We start from the raw sequence: 19788 nt of genomic DNA on the forward strand, positions 1-19788 counted from the left end.
TTACAACCAAACAAACAAACAAAGTTTTCCTCTTTATAATATTAGAAGATAGATGAAATATATTTCATAAATAGATTTTGTGGCGGTACAAAGTTTGCCGGGTCAGCTAGTTATAAATAAAAACACTTTGTCTATGATTTTTGTCTATCTATAGGCATTTTTTTAACCTGTGATCATATTTGGTCTTCAAATGGAATATAATTATGTATTTTTCAGAAAATCGTGTTTTTATAATATGTTACCTATCTTTATTCCATTAAATTTAAAAAATATTAATGTGTATGTACCCTAAAGGTCTGTTCCATGATGTTTGAGTAGAGCCTTAAATAAATTACTTCGAGATTATATTTATCCAATGAAGACATGAAATTTATTTGAAAATCTTTAAATATCTGCCTTATAACAGCAGTATTAAGCGCTGCTGTGTTCCGGTGGGTAAGAGAGACATACTTTTCCGAGGCGTTCCAGCTTAGTACTCAGGGGTAGCGGCGCATCTGTGACCGACCTCAGGTAGGAATATCTAATCCTATCTGGGGTTGATTACAGATGTCCATGGGCGGCAGTAGCCACTAGCCATCAGGTGGACTGTATGCTCGTCTGCTACTTTTATATTATAAAAAAAATAGGGTTCGGTTTTACCCTTTGAGTACGAAACCCTAAAAACGTAGATGTCAATTAATATTCTATTAAAACTTTACTCAAACATCGTGAAACGCCATAAACCTTATGTTTAAAAGTACAAGTTTGTTTTTTTTTTAATTATGTATTTCTGTTGATTTTTATTACGGCAAAAATGTGATTATATTTTAGTTTTATCTTTATTTGTAAATAGTTTAGTTCCTAAACAGCCATGTTATGTTAGTTTATTGTTATTATTAATATTTTAAAATGACAATGTTTTTTTTATGTCAGGACGGAATGGCCGGAATGTTTGTTTTTTTCCGATAGGTAAGTCTGTATCAATTTGTTTCGGAATTAAATAGAACTGTACGAGAAAGTTTGTTTTATTTTATTCTTCTCCCACAAAGTCTTCTACGGTAGGTAGTTTCATCGAAATCAGTTGTGATAAAGTGGTAGGACCCTCTGTGGTTCAACTCTTGCGGCACCACAGCCACTATTTTGCCTAATAACAGCAGTGGTATGATTTTTTTTTTATAATAAATGAGTAGCAGGCGAGCATGCAGTCCACCTGATGGTAAGTGACTACTGCCGCCCATGGACATCTGTAATCAACCCCAAATAGGATTAGATATTCCTACCTGACGTCGGCCACAGATGCGCTGCTACCCCTGAGGACTAAGCTGGAACGCCTCGGAAAAGTATGTCTCCCTTACCACACCCATCAAAACGGAACACAGTAGTGTTTAACACTGCTGCTATTAGGCAGAAATAGGTATGGCGGTGGTGCCGCCGGAGTCGAACCACAAAGAGTTCTACCACCTTCGAAGTGTTATTATGTTCTGGTTTGAAGGGTGACATTTTTCCGAGACATTCCAGTTTAGTCCTCAGGGGAAGCGGCGCATCAGGTAGTGCATCAGACTTCAGGTGGGAATCTATTCTTGTCTGGGGTTGGTTGCGGATGTCCATGGGCGGCAGTAGCTACTTAAGATCAGGTGGACTGCACCTTCGTCTGCTACTTCTATATTATATATTGTAGCATAAAGCAGTTCTTGCATTTAGATGGAAGGGTGTCCACTGGCTTACAAATGAGGGAACCTTGAGTCCTTAGGAGCGGTCAAACTTTTGTTTTAGATAGAACTCTTGTTCTATATAATTACTAGCTGATCCGGCAAACGTTGTGTTGCCACATAAATAAAAAAAATGTTAAGGGTGAACAACCCTTATCACTTACGGGTTTGAAAAATAGATAGAATATTTGGAACTGCGATGGTAGCGAAGTCTGTCGAATCCAATGTGAAACATTCCAAAATCAACTACTTCCGAATTAAAAATTAATTAAAAAACCTTTTTCCCACGGACTAAATTGTGAATCTAAACCATTCTCAAGTCCCCTTGAACACACAACAAATTTCATCAAAATCAGTCCAGTCGTTTAGGCGGAGTTCAGTGACATACACACGCACATAATATATATATCATATATATATATATATATATATATATAAAGATGTTGGTTACACATGCACATTGTCCACATGCGGCAGTGGCCACTTACCACCATGTGAACTGCGTGCTCTGTTGCTAATATATTTTTCTATATAAAATAAGAATTCAATCCTTAATAAACCTTATAAATTCGAATGTGAGTTTGTTTGTGTGACTTTCACGCCTTTACTACGTAACTGATTGTCATGTAGTTTAGTACACACGTCAGGGATTCAGAAAAGGACATAAGGTAGGTACCTATTTTCCCAAAAAAAGTATAGTTTCCGAGGGATACATAAAAACCACTGACCTTGAGCGAAGCTGCGGGTAAAAGCTAATAAAATAATAAGATTTCTCTGAAGATATTTGAGTATATTTGTTTGCGTACCTGCCCATAACACCCACAACAAAAACCTAGGAATAATTTAAACAATTTTTAATTTATTTTCACGCCAGCTTTACCCGGCTCATCCCCCGCAAGGTAATTTAATCAAGCGTACACTGCGAGATTTTATTTTTATAAGCAACGGTAGAAGAAATTGGTTTTAAATATTCATATTTTTTAAAGCACCATTGTTAGTGTTAATACCACAGACCTGTATTTGTATTGTACCAAAAATAGGCAAGACGACGCAATTAATCTTCTGGATTCAATTTTATATCGCTTTTAATGGAACTGACGAACGAGCATCCTGTCCACCTGATGGTAAGTGGCTACTGCCGTCCATGGACATCTGTAATAGGATTATTCCTACCTGAAGTCTGCCAAAGATGCGCCGCTGTCCCTTAGGGCTAAGCTGGAACCCCACGGAAAAGTATATTTCCCTTACCACACCCTTCGAACCAGAACACAGCAGCGAACGTCATAACACTGCTGTTATTAGGTAGAAATAGGTGTGGCGGTGGTGCCGCCGGAGTCGAACCACAAAGGGTTCTAACACCTTTAAACTTCACCTTTACAACTTCATGGTACTTACGTAGTTATTGTCGCCCATGGATATCTGTAAGCAACGCCAGATAAATTTTGAGTTTTACCTGAAGTCGAGTCAGACGTGTTGCTACCCCTGAAGACTACTTTGGAACGCCTCCGATAATAATGTCAACCTAACTACACCCTGCTAAGCAGAACACAACAGCGCTTAACGCTGCTGTTATGAGGCAAAAATAAGTATGGCGGTGGTGCCGCCGGAGTCAAAACATGAAAAGTCTACCAACATTAAACCTTTAAAGGTGGTAGAACCCTTTGTGGTTCAACTCCGGCGGCACCACCGCCACACCTATTTCTACCTAATAACAGCAGTGTTAGGCGCTGCTGTGTTCCGGTTTGAAGGGTGTGGTAAGGGAGACAGACTTTTCCGAGGTGTTCCAGCTTAGTCCTCAGGGGTAGCGGCGCATCTGTGGCCGACCTCAGGTAGGAATATCTAATCCTATCTGGGGTTGATTACAGATGTCCATGGGCGGCAGTAGCCACATCAGGTGGACTGCATGCTCGTCTGCTACTCTTATTACCTATACATTTTTACCTTATACCTATACATTTTTGACTCTATTGAGTCGCTCATATTATGAATCCTTTATCAAATTCCATCAATGCCAATCTGCGTTCGTATGATCGGTATTTTCATATGAAAAATATTAAACGACTCCATTCCCACATTGCATTGCTTGTATTATTTTATTACAGGTAATATTACTGATGTTACAGGTAACATATTGGTTTATTACGATATACATACAAAACAGATTTAGGCGTATCACCGCCGTATAATTCTGCTTATCTATCTATACTAATAATATAAAGAGGAAAACTTTGTTTGATTGTAATGAATAGACTCAAAAACTACTGGATCGATTTTAAAAATTCTTTCACCATTCGAAAGCTACATTATCCACGAGTAACATAGGCTATATTTTATCCTTACTAATATTATAAGTCCGAAAGTAACTCTGTCTGTCTGTCTGGTTGTCTCTTCTTCACGCGTAAACCACTGAACCGATTTTAATAAAATTTTGTACAAAGATAGTCTGAGACCTGAGAAAGGACATAGGATAGTTTTTATACCGGAAATCCCACGGGAACTAGGTGTTGCGATCTAAGATCGATTAATCGGAAAATCGATCTTTTGGACTCAAAACATCGATATATTTTAATCGATATTAGTAAGGATTGAATCGTAAACTTTGCATTTGATCAAGCGATGATCTTTAGCAAAGTTGAAGGTACGAATTTACAGTTTTATGTATGTTCTTTCAAACGCGGGCGAAGCCGCGGGCAAAAACTAGTATGAAATATATTTGATAAATAGATTTTGAGGCGGTACAAAGTTTGCCGGGTCAGCTAGTAACTGCATATAACTGCAGTGTTACGCGCTGCTGTGTTCTGGTTTGAAGGGTGTGGTAAGAGCACATACTTAACCGAGGCGTTCCAACTTAGTCCTCAGGGTAGCAAAGTATGAGTACTTTTTTCTTTTTTATCTCGAGGGGAAACCTTCAAAAGGTGCCGTGGGAGCGACACGGGGTTATGTGGGATTCTTACCGCACAAAAACCCCCCGGTGACCGTCCTCGGCGCTGCGTAGAGGACTCCGGGATCTCCAAAGGAACGCGACCGGAGTCCTCTCAGCCTGCAATATTATAAAAAATGGAAGTCGCACTTATTTGGCGTTGATTACAAATAGCTATCTGCGGCAGAAGTAGGTAGGAACTAACATGTGTATGTGTTACTTCCAACTAAATAAGTTTAAAAACCACGCTAAAATCGCACAAGGAAAATCGTTAATCCTGATTCCTAACGATCCTGATGAGGTGAATGGGATAAAATTATTTAAATCGTGTATTATTATCGATTCTTAAAATTGTTCAAAATTTTAAATTAATCGGATTGTTCTAAGTGGGTAAAAATCGAGTTCAAAGATTCCGTTACATACATACAGGTCAAGCTAATAAAAGCGTGGAAAAAACAATGATTTTATACTTCGCTTGAAATTTACAGATTGCATTCTCTAAAAGCGATCATAGTAGCACCCAGTTTCAGATGTAGTACATACAGCAATTTTCTGTGTATTAAGACTGACAGTCCGGGGGGCTGCCTGTACTGTTATTATTGTGTTAGGTAAGTTAACGTTGCAAATGGAACTAGTGTTGATCTGTAGGACGTGATCCTAACTAATATTATAAAGGCGTGACTTTGTTTGTTGCGCTTTCAGGCTTTAACTACAAAACCGATTCTCATGAAATGTTGTACACATGTTGTCAGGGGTCCAGAGAAGGACATAGGGTATCTTTCATCTCCAAAAAAGTACTTTCTTGAGGGTTTTTTTTTAATAGTATAGGAGTAGCAGACGAGCGTGCAGTCCACCTGATGGTAAGTGGCTACTGCCGCTCATCTGTAAACAACCCCAGATAGGATTAGGTATTACTACCTGAGGTCGGCCACAGGTGCGCCACTACCCCTGAGGACTAAGCTGGAACGCCTCGAAAAAGTCTGTCTCCCTTACCACACCCTTCAAAACGGAACACAGCAGCGTCTAACACTGCTGTTATTAGGTAGAAACAGGTGTGGCGGTGGTGCCGCCGGAGTCGAACCACAAAGAGTTCTACCACCTTCAAATAGATAAAATAAAATAAATAAAAACTAACAACGAGTAAAGCCACGGATAAAAAGTACAAAACGGATTGTCATGAAATTTTGTACACACGTTGTTAGGGTCCAGAAAACATTAACATTCCGAAAAAAGTACTGTTTCTGAGGGATAGATAAAACTTCTGGCCGCTACCGAAGCGGTGGGTAAGAGGTAGTGATTTATAAAGCAAGCAATAATGTGTTTGTATTCGATAATTAATCTTACTAATTACGTTATTAGTAAATGCTAATACTGCATCGATTTAATTGCGTCTAGGCTGGAAATGTCACCCCCCTCTACGCCCTCTGTATGCTATACTTCTGTAAACACTAATCATTTCTATCTACTCTAATTTTATAAAGAGGAAAACTTTGTTTGTTTGTTTATAATGAATAGGCTCAAAAACTACTGGACCGATTTTAAAAATTCTTACAGCATTCGTAAGCTACAATAACCACGAGTAATAGGCTATATTTTATATGAAGTATATTTATATATGAAATAGATTTTGAGGCGGTACAAAAGTATATAGTATATTGCCGGGTCAGCTAGTACGTAAGGTCTAATAAACACTAATTTATGAACAACACACAAATTCATTGAAATCGATTTGATTAAATTTTTCCTACAAGTTTTCCTCTTTATAATATTAGTGTAGACAACGTAGATACTATTTAAACAAATAATTAAAACACAAACATAAAAAGCAATTGCGAAATAAAACCACAAAACAAAGAGTCCAATTAAGACGAAATCCGGGGGAGTGTAGCGCAAATTGTAATAAATACTGAATCGAAAACATTTGTTGTTTGAATTAAGACGGACGGCTATTGTGTCGTGCCGTGGGGAGCTTATCTATGTTGTAAGGACTGTGCGGTGTTGAAGCTATGCTTTTGATGTGAAACATCTATAGCCGCACGTAAAACCGATTTCTGGCGTGGCGACACATGCCGTAGCGACGTCGCCACGCTATACGATGGTATATGTATATATACAGTCTATATGCAGTAGTGTGTACGGTGTAGCGACGCGTCGCCATGCGCAAAAATCGTAATATTTTATTTTATCATTATGACATATTTAGTTCCCTATCACAATATGTTCTTTTCTGCATATTACTTTTACAAAATAATGTCGATGTTTCACATCTGCCAGGCGTCCCGTCACGGCTCACATTGTTTTTTATTCTTAGTTTCAAATAACTTACGACGTAGGTGTTTTTACTAGTGGTAACCAGGTCGTAGTAGTTTAACCAGGTGGTAGAACCCTTTGTGGTTTGACTTCGGCGGCACCAACGCCACACCTATTTCTATCTAATAACAGTAGTGTTAGGCGCTGCTGTGTGCCGTTTTGAAGGGTGTGGTAAGGGAGATAGACTTTTCCGAGGCGTTCCAGCTTAGTCCTCAGGGGTAGCGGCGCAACTGTGGCGCCAGGAATATCTAAGCGTATCTGGGGTTGATTACAGATGTTCATGGGCGTCAGTACCCACTTACCATCAGGTGGACTGCATGCTCGTCTGCTACTACTATTATAAAAAAAAAACTTCATTGTGTGTTATCCATTGCAAATAATTCGTGACAATGGCAGCTCTAGCGGACTAATGGCGGAAGGGGCGGTCTTCCCCGGTCCCCGGTCCTGAGAGACCCCAAACACAGTTGCTATTAGCTTAAAATAAGGTCGCTGAACTAATCGCCATCATTGTAATACGTATTTATCGAAGTATAAGTCTATGAGACATTTGTAATTTGGTAAAATCAAATCAACTTTTTAGACTGGGGCCTTCAGTCAACTTTCCGCCCTAGGCCTCCAACGACCATTGTCTGCCACTGAATGGCAGATGCAGGCTTTATGTTTCGTAAGGGGTTTGAATCAGCTTATTTAGTAGTAACTGTATGAGGCAATTATTATAGTCTCCAGAAGGAGCAAAGCATCTGTGATTGGTTTCAGGTAGAACTACGGAGGTTTCGACCTACTACGTCCTCGACGATCCCCTGTATCGAACTTATACTATAAAATCGAAAGGACTCACGTATTGACTAATCATCGCAGACATCTATTGAACCTATGAAATTCAGAGAAAAAACTAATTTTATGATATAGGCACGCTGAATAGATTACTATACTCTTTGTAGGCACGCACGATTTTTTGTCATTCTATACGTAAATAAGTTAAATAGAGGTAGAAAGTTTATTTGAAAAAATCTTTGTTCTGGTTAAATAAAATTTAAGGTACGGCACGGTCGCTTTCTTTTTGGCTCGACTTGGCGGAGGCACTGCCGTGCCTCCAGATATTTGTTTCAAAGTTTTTGTTGAAAAAGGGAATGAAGGTTGATTTTTTGTATTTTATTGTTGTGTAGTAGCGAGGTCGCGAGCAATAGCTAGTATATATAATATTTTGAATAGTATAGCTTTCACTGTCCCCAACAGCGAAGGATAAAAATAAAACGTTCACTTACACAACGCCACTAGCTTCGTCGTACGCTAGACTGCAGGACGCATACACTGCTAGAAAACCTTCTCCCTACAATATTTTAATAAAAAAATCCCTTGGCATTCGAGAAAATTCGCCCCGGCTTGAGGTAAGTCAGATTCTCTATGCTTGCGTATTTTTAAAATTAGAATTTTATTTATAGTGTACTTACGTCATATTATACGATCTATTTTTTCCCTTTTTGTATTTTTTTGTTTTATTATGTTATAAGGCTTGCGTTTGGTTTTATTTTTTTGCATACGTGGTATGGTTGTTATTATATATTATTTGGCTATATACTCACATTGTTATATTATTATTTGGTGATTTATTGTATTTAGGAAAATAAAGAAAATTAATCCAAAGTAATATGTCTATTAAAAGAATAAATAAAAATAAATAAAACACGGAGACCGTTGGAGCAACGCAAATATTTTTTTTATATTTAAAGGTCACATTATGCTACTTTTTATGTTATAATGTGATAGTGTTCTTGGTTAGAGAGCTTTGAATTATATTGAAATTCAATTTTAAAACGCAAAATTTACCCAATGAGATAGTAATGAATGGTAGGTACCAATATTTATTTATATTACAATGTTATAAATAGACTTTGTTTTTATTATTTTTATTTTTATTATTAAATATCCAGGTTATTCAAAAATATATAGAACTTTAATAATTATAAACTTATTCCTAGAGAAAAAATAAAGGTGATAAAGCTTAAAAAAAAAATTTTAAAGGATCTGAGCTCTTATCCATTGCGACTGATTTATTATTTATTTCATCGTAAAAGTAAAATGTTCAAAAACATACATACATATTTATTTCAAAATTTATCAGGTGTATCATTAGATAAAAAATATAACGTTTCTGTCATATAACACCAAGGTTGTGTGGTGTCTCTTTAACTGATCAACGCAATGATAAAGAAAAACACAAAATTAATAAAAACAAAAAATATAAAACTAACTTAATTTTGTATGTTTCTCGAAGTAATGATTTTCTATATAGATTGAATACATTTAATATCGTAAAAAAGCAGTGATCTAGGGGTCCGAGGTTCAAATCCCAGGCATGTACTTACCTCTGATTTTACAAAGTTATGTGAGTATTAGAAATTAATTATCACTTGCTTAAACGGTGAAAGAAAACATCGTGAAATCTAAAAAAATGTATTCAAAGATATGTGAAGTCTACCAACACGCACTTGGCCAGCGCGGTGGACTATGGTCTAATTCTTCTCATTCTGAGAGGAGACGCTAATGGGTAGATGTTACGTATGTATCTGGAGGCACGGCAGTGCCTCCCCCAAGTCGAGCCAAAAAAAGCGGCAAGGCCGTAGCGTTCTTTTCATAAATTAGTAAAGATAACTCACTCCTAACAAGAAATTGTAACCAGTTTTGACTATTAAAATTGTCACTGTCATCTATTTTCGTGTTTGAAAAATATTAAAAAAATGTAGTTTTTAGATCATTTACGAATGAAACGATATATCTACGCACTTTTTCTTCGATTTCGTGTTTTTGCACCATTTAACTGCGCATGTCGGTATTGTTCCGCGAAAATTACACCATGACAGCCATTAAATGGTTAACAGAATTGTCAGCCGTTTAAGCCGTTTAATGGCTTCCTTCAATTACAAGGTGAGATATCTATACTTATCTATGGTTTGTATAAAGCTTTTCTAATCTGTAAAGCAATCCTGCCGATACGCGGGAAGAATAGGTAGTTTATAACATTGTTAAATTGGCGGATGTGCAGTCAATCACCGCTGCAAAGTACTGGCAGTACAAATCGCTATCCGTCTGCAAATTGATGTGACCTCTTTTCAGTTCAAATAGGGATTGAGTACTATACTGCGAATATTCTTTGTTTACTAATCTATGTTTTTGGCTAACGATATTTATAACGATATTCTTCCTAAAGGAAAATATTTAGAAGTTTTAAAAACATTGATTCAGATCGTGGTGCTATCTTTTGTCGATTTTTGTAAGTTATTTATATTAAAAAGTCTCGTTTTATGGTTAAACGTCGTGGGGAAATTAACATTTCTGAATGTTCTTTAAAAAAGTTCTTAAAGTTATACCATTTTAGACTAATACTAGTTTTGGCCCGCGGCTTCGCAGCGTTTAAAAGTAAATAATATGACATACTAACATACAATTCTTACCTTCATTGGAATGAAAGTGGCGCCATCTGGCGAAAATTGGTCGTACCAACTCTGAAACCTTCGTGGGCTCATGGACAACAACTTTGCTAAAGATCATCACTTGATCAAATGCTTTGTTTACGATTCAATTCTTTCTCATATCGTTTAAAATAATCGGCTTTTTGGTCCAAAAGATCGATTCTCTGATTAATCGATCTTAGATCGTCATCCCTAGTTCCCGTGGGGTTTAGACTATCTTTGTACAAAATTTCATTAAAAATCGTTCAGTGGTTTAGGCGTGAAGAAGAGACAAACAGACAGAAAGAAGAAGATACTTTCGGATTTATAATATCTCGGAATTGAGACATTTTAATAAATGTAACGGACACTGGCGACAGGCGATTTTTACTTTTATGTCCGAACACGGTCGTAGAGATTCGTTGTAACCGATCCACCAACCGACCAAAAAAATATCGGTAACTAATATTAAAAAGTTTTGAAAGTTGTAAAGTTTACCAATCCGCATTTAGCTAGTTATCCTTCCCATTTTGGGTAGAAATGAAATGAAATATATTTATTTTGTGTAGGCATTCTATCATCGGCTACGGCGGATCGATATAATATAGGAGTAGCAGACGATCATACAGTCTACGTGATGATAGGTGGCTACTGCAGCCTATGTACATCTGTAATCAACTCCCGATATGATTAGATTCCTACCTGGTGTCGGCCACAAATGTCGCTATTCCTGCGGACTAAGTTGGATCGTCTTCGAAAAATATCTCCCTTACCACATAAGAGAAACTGAGAAGATTCTGTAAGAAACTTAGTGGGTATGTCTTTTTATAAGACCCGTGCCCAGCAGTCCTACACTAATGGGTTTATGGTGATTGATATTTGGTTAGCTTTCAAAATTAATCACACTAGCCATTACTGAAAAATCAATGAAACTTATCAGTTTAATGAACGTTGTCAGCGGCGGAATCACGGGGCTTATGATAAGGGCTTTGATAAACCGTTATTGACTTAGCCTCTCCAACCGGTTATCCAGCTTAAAATATTTACAGTTTAATTTTATTGGTGCTTAGTAAAATTTGAATTGAACAATTGCACTTAAAATGTTTCTCTAAGATTTCTTTTCTTTACTTTTAAATAAAATCCATAATCTATAAATTTCGCATGAAAAAATTGCACTGTTTTTATAATACGTAAGTAACCAGAATTCATTCCTTTATTTGTTAATAAAATCCATAATCTACGTCTGTCTGGATTATATAGAACGTCGTTGTCCTAAGCCTACTGCCCACGGCACAGTTCATCTTCGATTGAGAAAGGTTTGAGTCACAGTCCGCTGCAGTGACCAAGCACAGATAAATGGATTTCATACACTTTTGAGGTGTTTGTTTTCTCACGACGTCTACCCTCAGCGTTGTAGCAAGTGATAATTATTTTTAATACGACCAATATTTTGAAAAATCAAATGTAACCTGGGCTTTAACCTTGGATCCTCTGACTGGCCAAGTTTCAACCATTAGTCAATCACTGTATTTGTATGTATGATTCCAGATCACACAATCAAAAATGCCCGGCGCATAAACAGCCAAACATCAAAATGTTCAAAATAATAGTCTTCCTCGCCCTTTTCCATGCGAGTGCAAGTGAAAAGAGCGTGAGGAAACTCTTCGACAGAATTAACAATGAAACGAAGACTTTCAACGCTTTAGCAGCTAATATTGCTTGGGATTTAGCTGTAAATCCCAACGATACTGAGATACCGAAGAGAGAAGCAGAATACCAAAAGAAGTTCTTGGCTTGGCAACGGGCTACGTGCAACAAGCTGAAAGTTTTGCATCAGACTACGGTGCTGAGCAAATCCCAAGAGAGGCAGATCTTTTTGCTATGCAGGGGACCGAAGTTTACTATTGATGAAGCCAGGTGTGATGGTTTTTTATATTTTTATACAAGAATATTATCTTTAGAGTGAGTTTACATTACATAGTAGTTTACATTGCTTTTTGTTAAGCTCTTTTTTAGGGAGGGAAAATTGGATAGAAATATTTTGGTACTTTTCAGAATTATTATGTGTAGTATTTGAGAATAAAAGATACGAAGCTAAGGAGCAGCGGAAACACTATAAAAAGAAATACTTGTAGGAGCAAATCTGTTATTAAATAAAAAATCTGCTATTATCAAGTCAAGAACAATGTACACTTTGATTGAAACATTTTAAGATTTCTTTCAATCCTATTAATTCCTGTTGGAATTGTTTATTTATTATATTGATGGCATTCGCGACAAAAACTTAAAGACATTCTTCTTCTTCTAGGGAAGCTAGCAAATTGCTAGAAAAACTGCAAGCAATTTACGCGGACTCAGAAATCTGCATACCTGACTCCAGAACAGCTACCAGAGACAACTTGACTAGCATTGAGAAGGTCATAATGAACTATTTATCCAAAGCAAGATGGCCGTGGAGGAAAGAGAAGATATTCCTTTTAAACAACGAAGAAGGGTTGGAACCTGATTCAGGGTCCTTGTGTTTGAGAGGGGAATTAGATTTTAACAGGTTAATGAGATTTTCGAGGAATGAAGATGTCTTGAAATGGATTTGGGAGACGTGGCGAGAGGTGATAGCGCCGATGAAGGAGCCGTACAGGCAATTGGTCGATATTGAGAATCAGGCAGCTATAAGAAATGGTTGGTTTTTTAAGACCATTATTATTACAAGTATTGTTATTTTCTTTTCTGATCGTTGTAATATAATCTCCTATTGCACTTCACGAATTTACTAAAAAGTGACGTCTAAATTGGTTTAGCTATGTTAAAATATAATAAACACATAAAAGCTAATTGATGAAGAGATGACCAGGTTTTTAATATTCATTATAGTATTTTGTATATAGGCATGTGATCTTGAAAAACGGCCGTTGCTATGGGAAACAAATGGGACTTCATACCTTAATGTCTCTATTACAATTACCCCTAATGCATTATAGTGATATCTGCAATCCACCCACTTCAAATCAGAACACTATTGTATACTTGTAATACAGCTGAAATAGCTGTGATAACGCAGTCGAACTTCCAACACCTTACTACCTTTTCTTTTTTTCAAGGTTATTCTAACATAGGCGATTCCTGGCGCGCTGACATGGAATATCCAGACCTTCGGAAGGTTTGCAATCAGCTATACCAAAGTGTTAAGCCGTTGTACAAACTACTCCATGGGGTGACGAGGTATTTCTTGAGGAGGGAGTACGGTATGATGGTTTCTGAGCGCGGACCTATACCTGCGCATTTGTTGGGTACGTATTTGATTTGCCACTGTAGTTCCGGGACCTGAATAGGGCTATCTCCTGCTTGTCGTAAGAGGCGACTAAAAGGGGCTTTCGGGGTTGCGGGCGGTAAGAGTGGGAGCTCGAACCGCCCGGCCAGCGACCCCGGGAAGGACGGCGGTATCTGTGATCGCATTCAGTCGTGTCGTCAGCTGGGGTGATTCAATCTCACTTGGGCGGAGCCCGACGGGGCAGTGCGCTGAGAGGACTCCGATTGCGTTCCTTTGGAGATCTCGGAGTCCTTTACGCAGAGCTGAGAACGGCCACCGGGGGGTTTTAGTGCGGTAAAAATCCCACATAACCCCGTGTCGCTCCCACGGCACCGGATACCTTGTGAAGGTTTCCTCCTCGAGAAGAAAAAAAAGGGTACGTATTTGACTAAACAAAACTTCATTATACCCTACTGCTGGGGACGTCTCTCTTCTCATAACTGGAGATTGGAACATACTTCGGGTTAGTTACCAACCCTAGTTGTATGGTTTCAAACAGCCTATAAGGTCTTGACAAGATATGATGACTTATTCAATTGGATATTATTAAGTATATTTATTTATCCAACGGGAAATAATCATTTCAAATTCGATATAATGATTTGACATTTTTATAAATACTGCGATGCACAATTCTATATAAAAATGTTTTTTGGTCGTTAAGAACGGCTTGTACTTGTGTACGGAAAAAATATGACTGTTGACATAGATTAGTAAAGATTACTCGCTCCTAACAAGAAAATGTAACCTTTTGACAATTGTCACTGTCAATAATTTTCGTGTTTGAAAAATATTAAAAAAACGTAGTTTTTAGATCATTTACGAATGAAACGATATTTCTTCGCACTTTTTCTTCGATTTCGTGTCTTAACTGCGCATGTCGGCATTGTTGCGCGTAAATTACACCATGACAGCCATTAAACGGCTGACAGAAGTCAGCTGTTTAAGTCATTTAATGGCTTCCTTCAATTACAAGGCGGTGAGATATCTATACTTATCTATGACTGTTAATAATAAAATCACCATGATTTATCGGCATCTGGCTATCAATAAATCCATCTTTTATTTATAAAGAAATATTTTAAATCTAGTATGGATAAATAAATTGCATTACGTATATTATGTAAATTTATAGGTGATATGTGGGCGCAGAATTGGGAGCCATTAGCTGATCTAATATTACCCAAAACAATTGACTTAACTAAGGAAATGCAACAGGCGAAAGTTAAATGGGATGTTGAACATATGGTGAGTATTCTAATTACGGATACATTATGTATTTAAGAAATTATTCTGTTGTTATAATTACGTGTGAATTACATACATGAAGTCTTTGAAGACTTTGATGGCCACATTCCCATGGGGGGAGAGTGGCCTCGCATCTATAATCAGCTTTAGTTAAAAGCACAGGCCTTTAACTGTTAAAACCCTTGTTCAAAATGGAGTTGGTTAAAGATGTCAATAGGCGGTAGTGAGTGCAGGCACCGCAGCATCAGGTGGATTTGCTCGTTTACTCTAACTAAAATTTTATGAAAAATACTATGCATTTGATTGGGTGCCCTAGCAATTACATGTAAAGGTGGTAGAACCTTTTCTTTCGACTCCGGCGGCACCACCGCCACACCTATTTCTATCTAATAACAGCAGCGTTAGGCGCTGCTGTGTTCCGGTTTGAAGGGTGTGGTAAGGGAGACAGACTTTTCCGAGGCGTTCCAGCTTAGTTCTCAGGGGTAGCGGCGCATCTGTGGCCGACCTCAGGTAGGAATATCCAATCCTACATGGGGTTGATTACAGGTGTCCATGGACGGCAGGAGCCACTTACCATCAGGTGGACTGCATGATTGTCTGCTATTACCATATAAAAAAAAATCATGAAAACATAAAAATCTTGCATTGCATTATAAATATACACATATACATCTAGATTATTTAATACATAGATATACACATATACATCTAGATTATTTTGTCCGAATGTCAATACATTTGGCCAGTCCTTAAACAAATCGTGATTGTACGAATAAATATATTTCATTTTGAAATTTACATGATGGTACCGGGATAATAACCGAGAGTTTGATTTCTAATACTTGATTTTCTTATTTTAATTTATTACAGTTAAAGAGAGCTGAAGATTTCTACTTGTCACTCGGGCTGCCTGCAATGACAGATGCGTTTTGGCGCGAATCTGTGTTTTCGCGGGAGAACCACTCCATGGCGCGTTGTCATGGCACCGCCGCCGACATGTTCAAAGATGGCGATTTCAGGTAGTGTTGCCATATGTCAATTGATTTTTACCCATAAATAATGTGAATAAGTTCGGGATGTATGATTATTGCAAAAAGTGTTTTGTAGTGGTTGTCATATGTATATATGAATGATATATTTAAAGTATGTTGTCATAAGTTTATTTTAAGTATTTTAAAATTTTATTTCTGTCTATAAATTTTGTAAAAAAAAAAAATTGTGTACTGTGAGACATATTCACATTTTAAAATTGTTATGTTTTTATAATTAACCGTTATTATTTACTAAAATGTGATTGTTTACTAAAATTACATGTATATGACAATCATTATCTATGACGTGTAATATGTTATATTTTTTTCAAGAAAGTTCTTAATAATAATTTATCTTTGCAGGATATTATATTGTGCGAATGTGACTTTCGAAGACTTTTACGTGATACATCATGAAATGGGCCATATACAATATTTTATGGCGTACGAGAAACAGCCAGCCATATTTCGTGTAAGTACTATCTAAGACTATTTAGAATCTTAACGTTAATCTAAAGAGGTTGACCATTGCTCTGCAAGATATTCTCTCAGAAAGAAAATGATTGAGGTCATAGTCACTCAGATTAGTCAAGTGCGGGTTTTTGTTATGTTTTCCTTCACCATTTAAACAAGTGATAGATTTTGAAATATAATATAATAACAAATAAAAAGAAACTGAGATTCGTGCCTGGGATTCGAACCTCGGCTCTCCGAATTGAGAGGCAAGGTTTCTAACCACTGAATGATCATTGCTTGGGTTCAAATTAACAAAAATACATTATTAAACTTCCAGCAAGCAAACTCAGCGTTACAAGAAAGCATTGGCGATGCGATCATGTATGGCGTAATGACACCTCAACACTTACACAGGCTTGGTTTGATCGACGATGTAATACTTTACAACGTTGAAAACCCTATTCTAAATCTAAGCGGTATTACCTTTGATGTAGAAGACGAATACGACAGTGAAGAGAGAACGGTAACGCCGGTAGAGGATATGCAATCAGATATAGTAGTTGAGGAGGCTCCAGAAATAACAGCTGACGATATCCTACTTCTGAAGCAAGCGTTGATTAAGTTACCCCAAATACCGTTTGCGTTAGCGATGGAGGAGTACAGATGGGAGTATTTTGAAGGGGGAATAGATGAACAGCTAGCGAATACGGAGTTTTGGGCGTTGATAGAGAGGCTGCAGGGAATAGTGCCCCCTGGTGAGAGAAATGATGAGTACTTTGATGTTGGTGCTAAGTTTCATGTTCCGGATAATACGCCGTTTGTAAGGTAAGTAAGTGGGTAATTTCTTAGATGCCTTAAATTTTAATTTGCATGATTTTTTTTTACTGAATGAATACAATACCAGTTTGTGTTTGCTACCAACTAATTAATTATAGCCTCACTACTAGGCACGGATTTTAGAATGAAAAATATTAAGTGATAGTTATATAGTCACATACCATTTGCACCTTTTTTGTAAAAAATATCGGGCGTGTATGTTTCTTTACATTCCACCGTTAAAGAATGTCTTTAATAAAAAGATTCTAATTTATATTTATTACTTTACTATTCAAACATTTATAAGAACGAAAACTCACTTTTCTTAAAGGTTTTAATAAATTTTATCGCCTCAGCTAACTTTATGGGTTTAGTTTTGTTTATATGTGTCTATGGCGCGTACAACATATACAATCCCAGTGTAAGACCAGGACCGGTGTTAATTATTAACTTTTACTATATTAAGTTTGCCCTTTTCAGGTATTTCTTAAGCAGCTTCTACCAACATCAGCTGTTTGAAAGTCTCTGCAAGGCAGCCGTGTACGGTCGACGTAATGTTAAAGAACCAATCCCCAGGTCAATAATGGTACATCGATGTGATATTTATGGGTCGAAGACTGCTGGGAAGTTGTTAAGGTAATTTATCATTAAACTATTACGGCATTTTAGGCGTTACTTGTGGGAATGAGGGGATGTATATTATACGTCAGTTATTTGTTTGTTAATTGTAAGGCAGCCTAGTGGTTTAGAAACTCGGCCTCTCGATCGAAGGGTCCGAGGTTCAAATCCCAGGCACGCACCTCTGATTTTTCATAGTTATGTGCGTATTAGAAAATTAATTATCACTTGCTAAACGTTGAAGGAAATCATCGTGAGGAAACCTGCATACCTGAGAAATTTATAAAAAAAAGAAACTCATAGGTATGATGATGATGATGATTTGCGTGTTTGGTCTTCACTCTAAATATTAGATAATTCGTTTAAATTCAGGTTTATCCATGATACTGTCCATCATTGTTATAATCAATTTGAAGATCAATGCATCAATCAATGATTTAAATGATTTAGATATGAATTTAACATAATCATGTTAACAGCTGATTTAAATTCTATTGTATTTGTACTCGATTTTAAATAGGACACGTGTTTTATAATATTCGATTATTTATATATTTCGATGGTAATTACACTCTTGTGAGATACAAGCCCATCAGCTAGTTCTATAAAAGAATAAATAATCAGAGACAGTAGCTTCAATATTAACAATTTCCAAATGTCAATAATTACCTTTTCCAGGGATATAATGTCACGCGGCCATTCCCAACCTTGGCGCGATATCCTCGAAGCTACAACTGGCAACCCTGACGTCACCGCTACTGCCATTGTGCGATACTACCGCCCTCTAACCGAGCTGTTACAGCGATTGGTAGATAAACATAGAATTCCATTAGGTTGGTAGGACTATTATAAAATGCTGCCTTTACACTGCAATTTGGATTTTACTGTATCTTTACCCTTAGTATGAGTTTTTACGTTTTTACAAAAATTACTGTTTTGGTATTTGTTTACGTATTTGCTCATACATTTCCAATCAGCGCCCCTAGCGGATTCTATCAGAACTGATTGGAAATGTTTGGGAAATACGTAAACAAATAAAAAAACGTAAAAACTCATACTAAGGTTACTGGACAAGAGATGACGTCATAATAATCTAAATCACATTGATGTTTTCAAGTGATTTTCCGAATTAAAAGTATTAAAGCTATTTAAGTTAGCTATTAAAGATAAGTTGCAGCTATTTCTTAGGAGCTATTTCTTCTTCTTTATTTCTTTCTTAAAGTTGTTTTAATATTTTTTTGAAGTATTTTTTTTTATTACAACAATATTCTCAGGCACTGTATTTTCAGCTAACCAGATTAGAAACTATATCGACATTCATATTATTTTTACTTAAGTCTTCAAAGATAGGAGAAGCTATATTACCGGCTATTATAAGGGCAGCATTATAGATACTTTGAGCTCAGATTTATATAGTACTTTATGGATATAACGATATTTGTCTAAGTAAGAAAGAATTAAAGATGTACTGTTATTTATATGACGACAGTTTGTCTTTTATGTGCATTTTTTTGCTTTAATGTGAAGTTTAAGATAAATAAAGTAACTGAACAGTAATTCTAAGGTATTTTTATTATTACCCACAGAAATAAATATAATTGTAACTATACTTTTTTTTAGGAATGTCACTACCATTTCCATGAATATATTTACTTGTATTAAAATAGAGATAATATGGAGATTGAAATCTACTAAAATTTACTAAAACATCTATTACCACGCTTTTATTAGCTTGACCTGTATGTATGTATGTAGCGGAATCTTTGAACTCGATTTTTACCCAGTTTGAACGGTCCGATTAATTTAAAATTTTGAACAATTATCAAGAACCGATGACAATACACGATTTTAGTAATTTTATCCCATTCATCTCATTAGGATCGTCACAAATCAGGATTAACGATTTTCCTTGTGCGATATTAGCGTGGTTTTTAGTTTTTAAACT

At 36.6% G+C, this 19788-nt stretch overlaps 1 protein-coding gene across 1 annotated transcript; it reads left to right on the top strand.

Moving 5' to 3' along the window:
• The first annotated feature begins 8174 nt into the window (after nucleotides 1-8174).
• On the top strand, nucleotides 8175-19400 carry LOC140748664 (angiotensin-converting enzyme). The gene is made up of 10 exons (XM_073081507.1): nucleotides 8175-8306; nucleotides 11916-12284; nucleotides 12676-13046; nucleotides 13466-13654; nucleotides 14810-14922; nucleotides 15793-15941; nucleotides 16317-16425; nucleotides 16747-17234; nucleotides 17706-17861; nucleotides 18522-19400. The coding sequence occupies exons 2-10, from the start codon at nucleotides 11962-11964 to the stop codon at nucleotides 18682-18684; spliced, it is 2061 nt and encodes a 686-aa protein (XP_072937608.1). The 5' UTR covers nucleotides 8175-8306; nucleotides 11916-11961; the 3' UTR covers nucleotides 18685-19400.
• Nucleotides 19401-19788: the final 388 nt, after the last annotated feature.

The sequence above is a fragment of the Epargyreus clarus genome, unplaced genomic scaffold (assembly GCF_041222505.1).
Source record: "Epargyreus clarus isolate Ecla_fem2 unplaced genomic scaffold, WU_Ecla_fem_2.2 ptg000016l, whole genome shotgun sequence".
Lineage (NCBI taxonomy): Eukaryota > Metazoa > Arthropoda > Insecta > Lepidoptera > Hesperiidae > Epargyreus > Epargyreus clarus.

Coding starts and splice junctions, on each gene's coding strand:
- LOC140748664 (XM_073081507.1), top strand. CDS start 11,962: ATGTTCAAAATAATAGTCTTCCTCGCCCTTTTCCATGCGAGTGCAAGT. Junction 12,285..12,675: donor TTTACTATTGATGAAGCCAG/GTGTGATGGTTT, acceptor TTCTTCTTCTAG/GGAAGCTAGCAAATTGCTAG. Junction 13,655..14,809: donor TATACCTGCGCATTTGTTGG/GTACGTATTTGA, acceptor GTAAATTTATAG/GTGATATGTGGGCGCAGAAT.